Consider the following 13,947-nt stretch of genomic DNA (forward strand, 5'->3'; position numbering starts at 1 on the left):
GGAAGGGTCACAGAGAGCAACCTTAAGAGACAGCAGCCACTGGCCAATCACCGTTTTGTTAAACGGTTTTGTTAAATGCCCATGGAGCCCTTAAACATGCCAGTAATCATTCTGGCATGTTCTGGCAGGGCTACGGTGCTGTCTTCCATCAACGTAAACTAGGAAGGTAGGAAACTGCCTTATACTGAATCAGATGATGGGTCCACTTAGCTCAGTATTGCACACACGGACTGGCAGCGAGGGACGGGATCTGTTGGCCGGTGCTCGTTCAAAAGCACTCCATCAACCTAAAAGACCAGTATCAATTCGAGTGCGTTGGGCAAATCGCTAAATCCGCCCCGCAACAATATAGAGAAATAAGTGAATTAACCGAAAACATGGTGCCAAATCCAAACTGGGTGGGATTCTAGCCCTACTGGTAGCGGCACTCCAAGGTTTCAGAAAGGAAGATGCCATTGGGGAACGAACCTGGGACCTTCTGCATGCAAAGCAGATGTTCTACCGCTGGGCTATGAAGACACTCCCGCAAAATGGCACATAAGAGGCCACAAGGGGGACTTACTGCCGCAGAGGTCACCGAAAACATAGTAGCACTGCTCAGAGAATGTGATCTTGTTCACAGTGTGCCTGAGGTAGCCGTGTTTTAACATGCTGCTGGCGTACTTCCGGGCCTCCCTTCGGTCTTTAAAGCCCTCCACGTGCGTGTAAAGCCAGTCGACCACGTCCGCTCCTGCAAACGGCAAGAAGGGTAGTCAGGAACAGCCACAGCATCCTACTGGGCAATCCTTACAGCAACCCTGCAAGGTAGGTTAGTGTGGTTACTCTCATTGAGCTGAAGCTAGTTACTGCTTTCCACAAACGTTTTCAGCGGTGTCCAGAAATGCCATCTCTTTGGCGATTTATTTATTTTTCTGGCACTCCCAGCATAAACAATAGCCTTTACTTGCCTTCAGTCTCCATTGCCCTTGCTTGCCTTCGGTCTCCATTGCCCTCACTTGCTCTCAGCAATGTCTTTATGTTACCAAATCTGATTTGGCTGAGAGTGCATAGCTTGCTTAACTCTGCTATGTAAGTTTATGGATGAACTGAAGTTTCAGTTCATCAGGGACTTGCAACTCGCATGCAGATGTAATGCAGTTTCTCCCTAAAACCAGGGCTGACTGGGTGCTTGGGCACAAGCCTGCCCCAGCCAACCCCCCACACACAGACGGCGCGGGGCTAATAAGCCCGCTCGTGCACCCCACCTACCTCTCGTGCCATGTGAATGATGTGCATGCATAGCGCGCATGCCTGCCATCAACCAAGATGGTGGGGGGGCCTCAGCTCCTTAGGGAAGCCCTTGCCACCATCTTGGGTGATGGCAGGCATGCACACAATGTCTACGGTGTTCACACTGACAGGAGAGGTAGGTGGGGCATGCAAGTGGGCTTATTGAAGTCTGTGCGGCCTGTATTGCAGGGGTGCCTGGGAGCTCCCTCTCTAAGATCTGAGGCAGCGTCAGGTTGCAGGACCCAACACTGCCATGGATCACAGAATGGGGACACCCCACCTCCACCCTAAGGGGAGGCAAGCAAAGCATGATGGGAATTGTCATTCAGCAGCATCTGGAAGGCCAAAGCTTTGCCACGCCTGGTTTAGACTCTTTGGCCTTTTAAGCTGAAAAAGCATATTTTTTTTGGGGGGGGGGATATATTCAGCCATTCACATTCCACTCTGGGTGGGGGTTCTGATGTTTTCTTAAGTCTTCTGAAGTATATTTTATACTTCAGCACAACAGCTTGTTAACATACCGAAAGTTAGGAGGGAAAAGTTGCTGAGGATCACTTGCATGAATGTTGAACTGATGTGAACAAAACTAATTTGTTTTGTAAAGAGATGAGTGTGACCTGGAATTAGTTTGTTTATTTTGATTACATTTAAACCCCACATTTCCTCCTAAGAGCTCAAGGTGGCATACATAGTTCTCCTTCTCCCCATTTTATCCTCACAACAGCCCTGTAGGGGTAGGCTGAGAGGCAGTGACTAGCTCAAGGTCACCCAGTGAGCTTCATGGCTGAGGGGGGATTCAAACCCTGGTCTTCCAGCTCATTGTCTGACACCCTAACCATTATACCACACTGGCTCCTTTTCAGAGATGTTGAACTTGAACTAGTTCCTTTTTAAATGAACTTTCCAAGTTCTGGGCATGGCCAATAGTCAAGGGTGATGGAGCCTCAACAACATCTGGAGGGCACCATGTTGGGGAGACGAGGCCTAACTGGTTGCCTGCCAGCTGCTTTCTCAAACAGACAGGTGAGCAAACGTTCCTCACTGGCATAAACAAAAACCTTGTAGGGCGGACTTTTTCTTTTGCCCCTTCAGAAACCTGAGGCCCTCACCTATTACTGCGTTGGAGATGGTGATTTTTAACCACATCCTGTCCCGAATTTCAAGGCCCGAATCCAGCAACTGCATAACCTTGACAATGGTGGCCATGTCGCTTTTAACAGTTAAAGGGGATTCGTCCAGTTCTGGAAAAAAAGGAAGAGGAGAAAAAAACGTTGTTCAAAAGGAACCAAGGGACGGACGGAGGCAGAGAGAAAAGGGTGAGGGGAACAGCAGTTTCACACAGGGGTGAGCCCTACCATGAGGAAAATGGAGGAGGATGCTTCAGCTTATAGGTTGCCACCATGGGCGGCCAAGTGAGAGACAGCCTAACTGACCCGTGAGGTAAAATCCACCCACAAGTCCTTCTGGGCAAGCCTGACTGAAATGAACTGCAGCTGGACAAGAGGAAAGTAGGCACAGAGTGGGGCGAAAACTGCTTCCCTCCATTTCGGGTGCCCCATTTGGAGGTGGTTAAACATGAAAGGGATGGTTTCAGTGATACTTTGGATAAGGGGCAAAATTTATCGCTTTGGCAACAGGACATTCACCCCCTCATTATGATGCTATGACGTGACACAGAGTTGCGTCCAACTGAATTATGTTCAGGGTAGACCCACTGAAATGAAAGAACCTAAAGTAGTTAGGTTCATTAACTGGGGCCATGTTTGCATTGTACATTTAAAGCACTATTACACCACTTTACTCCAAAGAATCCTGAGAACTGTTGTTTGTGAAGGTGCTGAGAGTTGTCAGGAGGGGACGCCCCCTCTTCCCCTCACAGAGTTACAATTTCCAGAGTTCCCTGGGAACAGGGACTGGTTGTTAAGCCACTCTGGGAATTGTAGCTCTGTGAGGGGAACAACGGTCTCCTAACAACTCTCAGCACCCCTTCACAAACTACAATTCCCAGGATTCTTTATGACTATAAAGCTATGACTCTTAAAGTGGCAAATTACTGCTTTAAATGTATAGTGTGGATGGGGCCGGGGCCTACTCTGAGAAGGACAGTGGCGGCTGGTGGCTGCATGTCAGGGGAGTGGTGGAACCCACTCCGGGATTTTGTCTGAACTTTCACGGGGCTGTCCAAGGTGCTGAACCTATTGTGGGAAGAGGTTTCAGCACCGTGGACAGCCCTGTGAAAGTTCAGGCTAAAACTTAAAGTTGATTCCACCGACCCACACACATGGAGCCACCAGCTGTCACTGGAGTAAGACTGGCCTTGGATGCTTTGGACTACAACTCCCATCAGCCCCTGGGGCAACAAGAGGGGGGAAGCAGGAGGGGTGACAGAGAGAGAGAGAGAGACTACACAACCCCCCTGAGGCTTATGGGACTTGGAGAAACTTGGCAATGCTGTGCCACAGGAACATTTCTGGGTTTTTAAAATCAGAAAGCGCTGAGACCCATTTCATCCCCTACAGAAACCTCCAGATTCAAAAATTCAGCTCATTTTCCGCGCTTACTATGTCACATGTCAAAAAAGAAATAAGCATGCTGGTGAAGACAGCCTTGGGAGCGCAAGAGATTCAGGCCAATCACCTCCTTGCACATCAGAAGAACATGCCTCCTCCACCACGGGCCGCTTTACACCCCCAAAAGGGTTCCGTATGCAACCAGTTATCATTGGCACTCTGCGGCAACGTTTGGCTTTGGCAGGAAGTTAGTTCGGTTAGTAGCAAGAAAAGCGAGACGCGGTTTTGTTTCACAACGTTCCAATTTGAATATGTGGGGAACAATAAACTGGGCGAGAACGACAGATTTTTTTTAATGGGTTTGGGTGGGTGGGAGGGAGGCTGGCAAGGTCATGGCAGAAACCAACTAGCGTGGAAAGACGGGGGCTGTCTGGTCTGGTTCCCACAGAGCAGGGAGGGGCAATCTTTTCTTCCCCTGTAAAGGGTCACATACTAGCAGGGGCCTGAGTCAAAAGTGGGCAGGGCCAGAAGCAAATGTGGGTGAGGCCAGCCCTTCTCTCTCTGCCGCCCTTTCCTTCTCTCACTCTCTCTTCCACCCCTTTCCTTCTCTCTCTGCCACCCCCTTTCCCCATGTTTTTCCCCCTCCTTGCCATCTGCACAAAATGAGGCCAAAGACCGCAGGTTCCCACCCTTGCCATAGAACAGACGGATCTCTCCTACAAATGGGCTTTACAGGATACTACCCCAGACTTAAAATAGACACTCCCAGACTAGCACTTTGTTCTCACAACGGCCAACCAGGTGCCTCCTCTGGGGAGCCCCCCAGCAGGACCTGAGTGGAAGGGCAACTCTCCCTTTCTGCAGTGCCAGCAACCAGCGTTCGGAGACATGTTGTCTCTGACAGAGGAGGTAGAACACGGCCTCTATCCTCCGTGGATATGTCTAACCCTCTTTCAAAGCCCTCCAAGTTGGAAGCCGCCCCTACACCTTCTGGGAGTGAATCCCCTGGTTTGCTCGCTTCCCCTTGGAGCTAACTGAGAAGAGGCCTCTAACAGCAAAGTAGCCAATTCTAATCCAGTAAAAAGACCCTCAAAACCGCACGCCACAGGTATTAAAAGTGTGGACAGGGCCAGCGTAAAACATAACAGATTGCACAGTGTTGCTGGGAACCAGGAGCTCCTTCCTCAGTTGTTCAGCTAATGTCCCCTTTATGACAACTGCATGCCATTTCTGCTGTATTTTTTTTTTTTTAAATCCTAGCCAGCCCTTGCTCCAACAAAACGACAACAAAGGGGCGGGCCTTTGCCCCACATTCCCACAGCTTCCTCTTGTAGCTATGCAACAAGGTACCAAATCCATCTCCATCTCCGCAAAGAACGCAAAAAATGTTACAGACGCCTGCTGCAAGCAGTCGGCAGAAAGCCAAAGATGCCGACAACCTCAAGTATGCACAGAATTGCACATATATGCGTTGGGAAGACAGAGAAAATGCTTTTGATCAACCGCTTTCAACCAGCTGCGCTCCAGACATTTTGGACTACAGCTCCCATCTAAAGCAGCCTTCAAGAAGGCAGCTTCAGATAAAATCAAGGCAAAGCAAGAGTTTTTCTTGCTGGTCTTTTAATTAAGAAGGAGAAGAAAAAAAGGCCAGATCACTCTACATAGGAACACAGAAAGATACCAAGTCAGACCATTGGTCTATCTAGCTCAGTAGTGTCTACACTGACTGGCAGGGGCTCTGGAGGTGGCAGGGATAGAACCTGGGACCTTCCACATGCAAAGCAGATACTCTGCCCCTGAGCTACGATGCTTCCCACACCCTGTAAAATGATGCTATCAAGGACTCTGAGACTTCAGCCAGTGCCTGTTGCAGGGTGATTTTTGGGGGGAGAGGGGGGAACTCGGGCAAGATACTCACAGTGGGCCCTTCCCTGAATATGCCCACCCTCACACCACTGTCCATTTGTGGTGTTGCGGTGGAAGTGTCCAGCTAGGGCCTAGGGGACCCGAGTTCAAATCCCTGCTTGGCCGGGAAGCTCACTGGGTGACCTTGGACCAGTCACTGCCCTTCAGCCTAATCTACCTCACAGGGTTGTTGGGAGGATAAAATTGGGAGGGGGAGGACCATGGACGCCACCTTTAGCTCTTTGGAGGGAAAAGGTGGCATAGAAAGGGCCAGGAGCCATTTTTAAAGGTTAGGAATTTTGAATGGAAAAGAAAAAAAAATACCCCAAGTTTATCATGGAATCATAGAATAGTAGAGTTGGAAAGGGTCTATAGGGGCATCCAGTCCAATCCCCTGCTCAATGCAGGAATCCAGATTAAAGCATCCCCAACAGATGGCTGTCCAGCTGCCTCTTGAAGGCCTCCAGTGTTGGAGAGTCCACCACCTCCCTAGGTCATGGGTTCCATTGCTCTAACAGTTAGGAAGCTTTTCCTGATGTTCATTTGAAATCTGCCTTCATGCAACTTGAGCCCATTATTCCGTCTCCTGCACTCCGGGACGATCAAGAAGGGATCCTGGCCCTCCTCTGTGTGGCAACCTTTCCAGTACATGTAAAGTGCTATCCCATCTCCCCTCAGTCTTCTCATCTCAGGGCTACACATGCCCAGTTCTTTCGGGCTCTCCTGAAGTTGTGTGTGCGCGTTTGGAAGGGCGAGAGGAAAACCAAAAAAGTTTGATGCTTCCCTCAAAGTATAATGAGCACTGTTGTTGCTGTAGCAATTGGGGTGTGTGTTTTGTTTGGGGCGTTCTGTTTGTTTGTTTGGCTCCACACTGCCAACCCTGCGCAGGAGGAAAAAACCTGCCCGGTCCTGGTGGCAGTGCGACTTACTTTCCGAATCGGGAATTGAGCTTGTTAGTGAGGAGCTGGTAGAGGTGATGGTGCTCATGGAAGGACTCATACCGTAACGGGGGTACGCTCCCGTCAGGGCCGTGGTATGAGAGATCCAGGCTGCTGGGTCGATCGGCCGCACAGGCTCAGCTGGAGTGCAAGAGAGAAACAGAAAGAATAAAAACAAAGCAGGATTTTAGCAATCGTGTTCCACAGGGGTTAATTAATTTATTGTATTTATTTATTATTTGATTCCTCCCAGCAGAAGCCCAGGGCAGCAAACAAAAGCACTAAAAACACTTTAAAACATCATAAAAACAGACTTTAAAATACATTAAAACAAAACATCTTTAAAAACATTTTTTAAGAAAGCTTTGAAGACGTCTTAAAAAAAAGGTTAAAAACATCTTTAAAAAAAGGTTAAAAACATATTGTTTTTTGAAAAGGTTTAAAAAACATATTAAAAAGCAATTCCAACACAGATGCAGACTGGGTTCATCTGTTTACTTTCAAAGCTTAGATCCTGGCTTCACTAGAGCAATATTCAAGGCTGCTTTACAACACAAGGAAAAGCCGTACGCAACTTTTACAGAGATGGGTGAAATAGATTATTTATCATTATCTCATTATCTTTATTGTTTGCGGTCATTGACTAGCCATACAGGTACAAATATTTAAAGGCAGAAAGGCAGAAAAATTACATATGTAAGTAAACAAGTATATATATCTATAAAAATGAGGATTTTATTTTCAAAGCAGCCCAACGCATTTTAAACAAGTACTTCCTGCTTGTCAGTCCCTGACTCTACATTATTAATTTGCTTCCTCTTGGCATTTATATTCTGCCTGGTTAACTGTATGTCTTCTGGGCGGTTCACAAATTAAAAGCAACTAAAATACAAAATGCAATCCACGAATGAGTGAAGCCATTGCTACAAAAGCGGAAGCAGCAGAGAACTAGCTAAAGAAACAGACGAGCGTAACAATCATACGAAGCAGCATAAAAAATAATCATTAAACAGAGCAATTGCTTTCATCAGGTCATCCCTAGATCCACGTTCTTCGGTCGCGGGGAACCCAGTTCCCATCACCCCCAGCCAGCATGGCCAACAGTAAGGGATGATGGCTGCTGTAGCTTACCAAGCTGCTGGATTCACTCATATCATTCCCAGCCAACTTATCAATGCTTAGGCATTACAGGGCCTACGGCCATACTGCCCTGAACACGCCCAATCTCGTTTGATCTCGGATGCTAAGCAGGGTCAGGCCTGGTTAGTACTTGGATGGGGGACCGCCTGGCAATTCCGGGTGCCGTAGGCTTAGAGGAAGGCGATGGTAAACCACCTCTGAATACCTCTCACCATGAAAACCCTATGAATACATCCCAAAAAGATTCATATGGTCACCATAAGTCATAATTGCGACTAGAAGGCATATAACAACAGGCATCTGAATCGAAGGCATATAACAACACCAGGCATCACAGGAGTTGTAGTCCAACCACATCTGGAGGGCCACAGGTCAAAGATCACTGCCGCAGATCACAAGTTCCCCTCTTTCTGCATCATCACCACCACCACCTCATAAGAACTCAGGATGCCCCATGCTGTGAGTTTTGTGCACCTTAAAGCTGTGAACAATGGCAGATCACTCACCTCTCGGGATTGTGAAATAGCTCCGGGGTGTGGGGTCCCAGCATTTCGCCACCGTTAGGCTGATTGGGCTGATGCGGAGCGGGGGCGGGGAGAGAAATAAATACAAATATATTTTATGAACGGAACAGAAACAAAACTCCCACTTGTCCGTCCCAGACAACATTGCTTCAAAACCCATGCGGGAGTGAGAGGGAAGGAGAGACACAATATTGTTTGCTCTGCCAGGCAACACAAACAAACCTACACCTCCCTGCATATAGAAAAGTAGCATGTCAAAGAGAGAAAAAATCTATCTCCTTGAGATACTCATTTTCTACATGCAGGGAGTCCCACTCTATCCCACATGGGGAACCACCCGCTTAACCTGGCTTCGCAAATGAGCCTACAAAAAGTTACTAGCCTGCAGACTCAACACTAACTGGCTACAGGGGGCTGGCCAAACTCCATCCTTGCTGAAGTTAACTCTTGCACTTCTGTGCTGGGTAAGGAGGAGGAGCTACTTCCTTGGCGACTTCCTTGGCTGTGTGGAATTCAATGCACTGCATGCAGTCCCCTGTCAGTGATGGCTAGCAAGCGAGTGCTTTGAATACGAGGCTATCTTAGCTATCAGCAGTGGAGGTTGGTATATGAGGGCGCCAACCTCAGGCAGCCCCCCACCTGCCTGCCAGCTCCCTCCTCCTCAGTGTCAAATGTTGTCACTATAGAACTCAGCAAGGAGGAATACGAAAACTAGGATTTTGTGCCTCTGCTTGTCATTAGCTCTAGCACCACCTACTGACGGGCTCCCTGCCTTCCACTCTACCGTCCCCATGGGCACCAGCCATCACTGGCTATGAGGCCCCGCACTGGCCCACCTATCCACCGACCCACCGGGTCTCATTTTTGGGGACTTGGTAATCCTGTTTACAACAGGTCCCCTAACAGGTCCAAACCTCAGAGCCACATTCTAAACCCAGGCTGAATTTGGGAGTTTGTTCTAAGTACTGGAGCTACAAGCAGTGGGTTGTAGCCAGCAAAGTTCTATTTATTTATTTTTATTTATTTATTAGATTTATATCCCACCCTTCCTCCCAGTAGGAGCCCAGGGCAGCAAACAAAAGCACTAACAACACTCTAAAACATCTTAAAAACAGACTTTAAAATATATTACAACAAAACATCCTGAAAGCATATTAAAACAAAACAAATGTAAAAAAAATCTTTTTTTAAAAAAAAGCTTTATAAACATTTAAAAGCAATTCCAACACAGACGCAGACTAGGATAAGGTCTGTGCACTTTGCAATTAACAAACCTAAGTTAGTTGCGGCCGTTCGCTTCAGTGGGTCTGCTCTGAGCAGGACTAGCATTGGATACAACCCACTGACCGAAGGAACGGCCCCCAGTCCCGGCTCTGCTGCGCTCACTCACCCCGGCTTGGAGACGATCTCCCGTAAGACCCGCACCGCGTCGTCGTTGCTCATGTTCTCAAAGTTGACCTCGTTCACCTGGAATGCACCCGGGGAAGAAAGTCATTACCTCCAGAGTTTCTCCTCCAGATCAGGATTTTATTTATTTATTTATTATTTGATTTATATCCCACCCTTAAGATGCTGGACTACGACCTGGGAGACCAGGGTTCAAATCCCTACACAGCCATGAAGCTCACTGGGTGCCCTTGGGCCAGTCACTGCCTCTCTGCCTCAGAGGAAGGCAATGGTAAACCCCCTCTGAATACCTTTTATCATGAAAACCCTATTCATAGGGTCGCCATAAGTCTGAATCGACTTGAAGGCAGTACATTTACATTTTTACTTCCTCCCAGCAGGAGCCCAGGGTGGCAAACAGAAATGCTAAAAACACTTTAAAACACCATAAAAAGACCTTAAAATACATTAAAACAAAACGTCAAAACATTTTTTTAAAAAGCTTTAAAAACATGTTTTTTTAAAAAAGGTTAAAAACATATTATTAAAGAAAACATATTAAAAGCAATTCTAACAGACACGGTCTGGGATAGGTCTCAAAAGGCTTGTTGAAACAGGAAAGTCTTCAAAAGGCACCGAAAAGACAGCAGAGATGGCGAAAAGATAGCAGGATGTAAAGAGAGGCCTCGCAGGATGCGGCCAAAGGACCTGACTAGCCCAGCGTTCTGTGATCCCAGCAGCAAGTGGAACGCAATGCCCATCTTCCAGTTGAACACTGGATGGAACAATTGTCAAAGGGAGCCTTGCTCCGACACCAGGAATTGGGGGTGAAGGCGAGTGCAGCCCGCTACACCTCACCATCTGGCCTTTGGGACTCTCCCCGAGCCACTCCCCCTCCTGAGCCACACACCCCTCCTGAGCCACACACCCCTCCTGAGCCACACACCCCTCCTTCATCTGCCACACCCCTCATTGGCCCTGTTTGCACCCTCCTTGAGAGTTTTTGCTTGGCTGGAACGTACCCTTGAACTCGGATCATGCCTCTTTGCTTGCCTGGATGGTGAACAGAGAGGGGTGTGCGAGTGTGTGTAGAAACTAGGGATGGGTGAGAATTTCAATTCAGTTCGCATTTCAAGAATTTATCGAATTTGCACTTTCCGAAACAATATGAGAACCAAAACGCAGCCATCCTTCAAAATTTGCTATTTAAATTTTGGGATGCAGTTCGCCCACTAAACAACTTTTAGAAAAACGCATATATGAGGGGAAAGTGTGCATAAAAATGAATATATGAGTAAAGTAACATGCAAAATGGCATGAAGTGATGACAAATGGCTTGCAAAAATGTGTACCTTTGTCACAACTGCCTACGAAAATGTGTTTATTTGGAGAAATTCACAGTAAAATGGAGAATTTTCATGAGTTTTTTTTTAAAAAAAATCACAGATTGCTGCACAAATGGAGAGAACCGAATTTAACATTGGAAAAGTGAGAAATGGAGAGAACTGAAATTGACAGATCTTTCCATCCCTAGTAGAAACTAGCCTGCTGTGCAAAGGGAAAATTCAAATCCATTTCTCTGCCTACTTTTGGCTCCTGCCCCCCCACTAGCATGTGCCCCCCCCCCAGAAGGTCGTCCACCAGCAACTCATTGGCAGGACATGAGGGCACGAGCCCTTTCCCGCTGTTGATCTGCAGTGACGCGGCCCCTCTCATCCTGGGGGCGTGACCCAAGAGGCAATGTCAGTGCTGACCGTGGAAAGGTCACAACCACCACCACCTCCTGACTTGCACCGACCTGCAAGAGCATGTCCCCCGGTTCGATCCGCCCATCGGCCGCCACGGCCCCCCCTTTCATGATGGAGCCAATGTAGATCCCGCCGTCTCCTCGGTCGTTACTCTGGCCTACGATGCTGATACCCAGGAAGTTGTATTTTTCTGAAACGAGGGAGTGAGAGAGGAGGAGGAGTGTCCAAATGTGCAACAGGAAGGTCATCACAGGTGACACTGTACAGGCGCTCCCTTGCCACCTGCTGGAGGGGCCCCTGGGCTCTCCCTTGCAGGACTGGGCTGAGGCATCTAACTGAAAGGTAAGGCAAGCCAGCATTAATTCCCAGAAGGCCATTCAGATTGGTAAGGGAAAGAACTGAGTCATGGAACCAACCGTTTTAAAAGCATTGTCATCACAGCCTTGAGACAAGGGTAGTCAACATGTTGTTGTTGTTGTTATGTGCCTTCAAGTCGACTACGACTTATGGCGACCCTATGAATCAGCGACCTCCAACAGCATTTATCGTGAACCAGATCTTGTAAATTCCTGTCTGTGGCTTCCTTTATGGAATCAATCCATCTTTTGTTTGGCCTTCCTCTTTTTCTACTCCCTTCATCTCTGATCATTAGCCATAATGGGGACTGGGAGCCCAATAATGGGTTGCATTCGACTACGTCCTACACAGAGCAGACCTGGTGAAATTAATGGACCTAAGTTAGCCATGTACCGTAACTTCAATAGGTCTACTCTCAGTAGGACTAGCACTGGATCTAACCCAATATCTGGATGGCCACTGGTTTACTCCTCCCTGATCATAATAAAAGCCAGAACAGTCACTCATGCAGAGACACAGCAGGAAGCCCCCTTTCTGGACGATGCTTCCAGCACCCAGGAGCAGTCAGTCCAGGAATGAAGAACCTGGTGCCTTCCAGATGTTGCTAGACTCCAACTCCAGTCATGCCTGATCTCTAACCACACTGGCTGTGGCAGATTGGAGCTGGGAGTCACAACAGCATTTACAGGGCAGTATGTTGGTTTCCTTTGCCTTGGGGCCTTGGATCCAAGGTAGAAGGTTACTGGTTGCACATATCCAGCTTACTTCAGCAGAGACAAGACCCCGCTGTTTATAATGTATGTAATATATAGAGAGCCTAAGGTGTTATTAGACTGTGTAATATCAGCCTGAGATACAAGAGATTTTAGTGCAACAGATGTAGAATTTGTCTGTGCCTTCAGGTAATGGAAGTTATTTTTATTTTTGCTATTCACCCTCTTCCGTGTAGATATTTTTTTAGATTTCAATAAATTTGAATAAAAAAATTAAGGTTTGGAGTTTTTTTAGGCCATGGCTGCATTACAAACGTGCACATTCTGTGACTGAGCCTTCTTCCTCAGCATTCAGATCTTCTTGTGAATGTGCCAAGACACAGCAGCAGCTCAGCCAATGAGGCTTACCCATGTTGAGAGTGACGGTGATGATGTTCAGGGACATGGTGGAGTCTGTGATGCTGCTGAAGGAAGATGACTGGAAAACAAAAAGGAGAGACAGGTTAAAAAAATCCGCAGTTTCAACAGTTCAGAAAGTGGCTATTAAAGGAGTCAACTGGGCAAGCACATAGATTAAAAAAAAAAGAAATGGCTCAAAGGTCAACATTCTTGGCATAAATAAGTCTAGGTCACTGTTTCTCAAACTTTTTAATTTTTTTATTTTTTTGTTGCTGGACTACAACTCCCATCAGCCCTAGCCAGCATGGCCAATGGTCAGGAATTATGGGAACTGTAGTCCAGCAACAAAAAAATAAAAAAAGTTTGGGAACCACTGGTCTAGGTTGCTAACCCACAAATACCAACATTAGCCAACTGTGGCCCCAAAGATGAAAAACAAACGAATTTTTCGGAAACTTCCCTAACTGGTTGCCTGGGGATGGTTGTTACTCACCACAGGTGACCAGGCAACAGCTATTTACAAATCTGTCTAAAGCAAGGATGGGAGACCTGTGGCTCTCTAGATGTTTTTGGACTACAGCTCCCATCAGCCATGCTGGCTGGGGCTGATGGGAGGTGGAGTCTGACAATATCCAGAGGGCCACAGGTTCCCCAAATCCTTGCTTACACTTAGGGATGGGGGCGAAATTCAATTCAGTTTGCATTTAAAGGTGAATCTATCAAATTCACCCTTTCTGAAACAGTATGAGAAGAGAAACATAGCCATCCTTCAAGATCTGCACAATTCCAAATTTTGCTAAGTAGTTCACCAACCGACTAATGTTTACAAAAACGTATATATCAGAGAAAATGTGCCCTAAAATGTATACATTATTGAAAATAACATACACGCATTCCGTTCGTCAAAACTGCATGTGAAAATGTGTTTGCCAGGAGAAATTTGCACTAAAATGCTGAAATATTTTCGTGAGGATTTTTTAAATAAAAAAATGACAAATTGACAGATCCCTTCATCTGAACGTTACACTCTTAACCAAGTCTGCAAAGCTCAGCATTGC

General features: G+C 47.1%; 1 protein-coding gene and 1 non-coding gene across 5 annotated transcripts in view; one reads left to right on the forward strand and one right to left on the reverse strand.

Moving 5' to 3' along the window:
* Window positions 1-13,947, reverse strand: part of DVL1 (dishevelled segment polarity protein 1) — a 110,205-nt gene that overhangs the window by 10,314 nt on the left and 85,944 nt on the right. For 2 of the 4 annotated variants that reach the window (XM_061600548.1, XM_061600551.1), the window contains exons 7-13: window positions 12,899-12,968; window positions 11,471-11,610; window positions 9,677-9,753; window positions 8,269-8,336; window positions 6,614-6,763; window positions 2,379-2,510; window positions 563-730 (exon numbers count right to left, since the gene is read on the reverse strand). In XM_061600548.1, the coding sequence (XP_061456532.1) occupies window positions 563-730; window positions 2,379-2,510; window positions 6,614-6,763; window positions 8,269-8,336; window positions 9,677-9,753; window positions 11,471-11,610; window positions 12,899-12,968 (805 nt within the window). The remainder of the gene's footprint in view (window positions 1-562; window positions 731-2,378; window positions 2,511-6,613; window positions 6,764-8,268; window positions 8,337-9,676; window positions 9,754-11,470; window positions 11,611-12,898; window positions 12,969-13,947) is intronic. The other 2 variants (XM_061600549.1, XM_061600550.1) reach the window with 2 other exon arrangements.
* Window positions 7,815-7,933, forward strand: LOC133373005 (5S ribosomal RNA). Its single transcript, XR_009759603.1, has one exon. It is a non-coding gene; the product is annotated as a 5S ribosomal RNA (ribosomal RNA).

Source organism: Rhineura floridana, chromosome 18, assembly GCF_030035675.1.
Source record: "Rhineura floridana isolate rRhiFlo1 chromosome 18, rRhiFlo1.hap2, whole genome shotgun sequence".
In the NCBI taxonomy this organism is placed as follows: domain Eukaryota; kingdom Metazoa; phylum Chordata; class Lepidosauria; order Squamata; family Rhineuridae; genus Rhineura; species Rhineura floridana.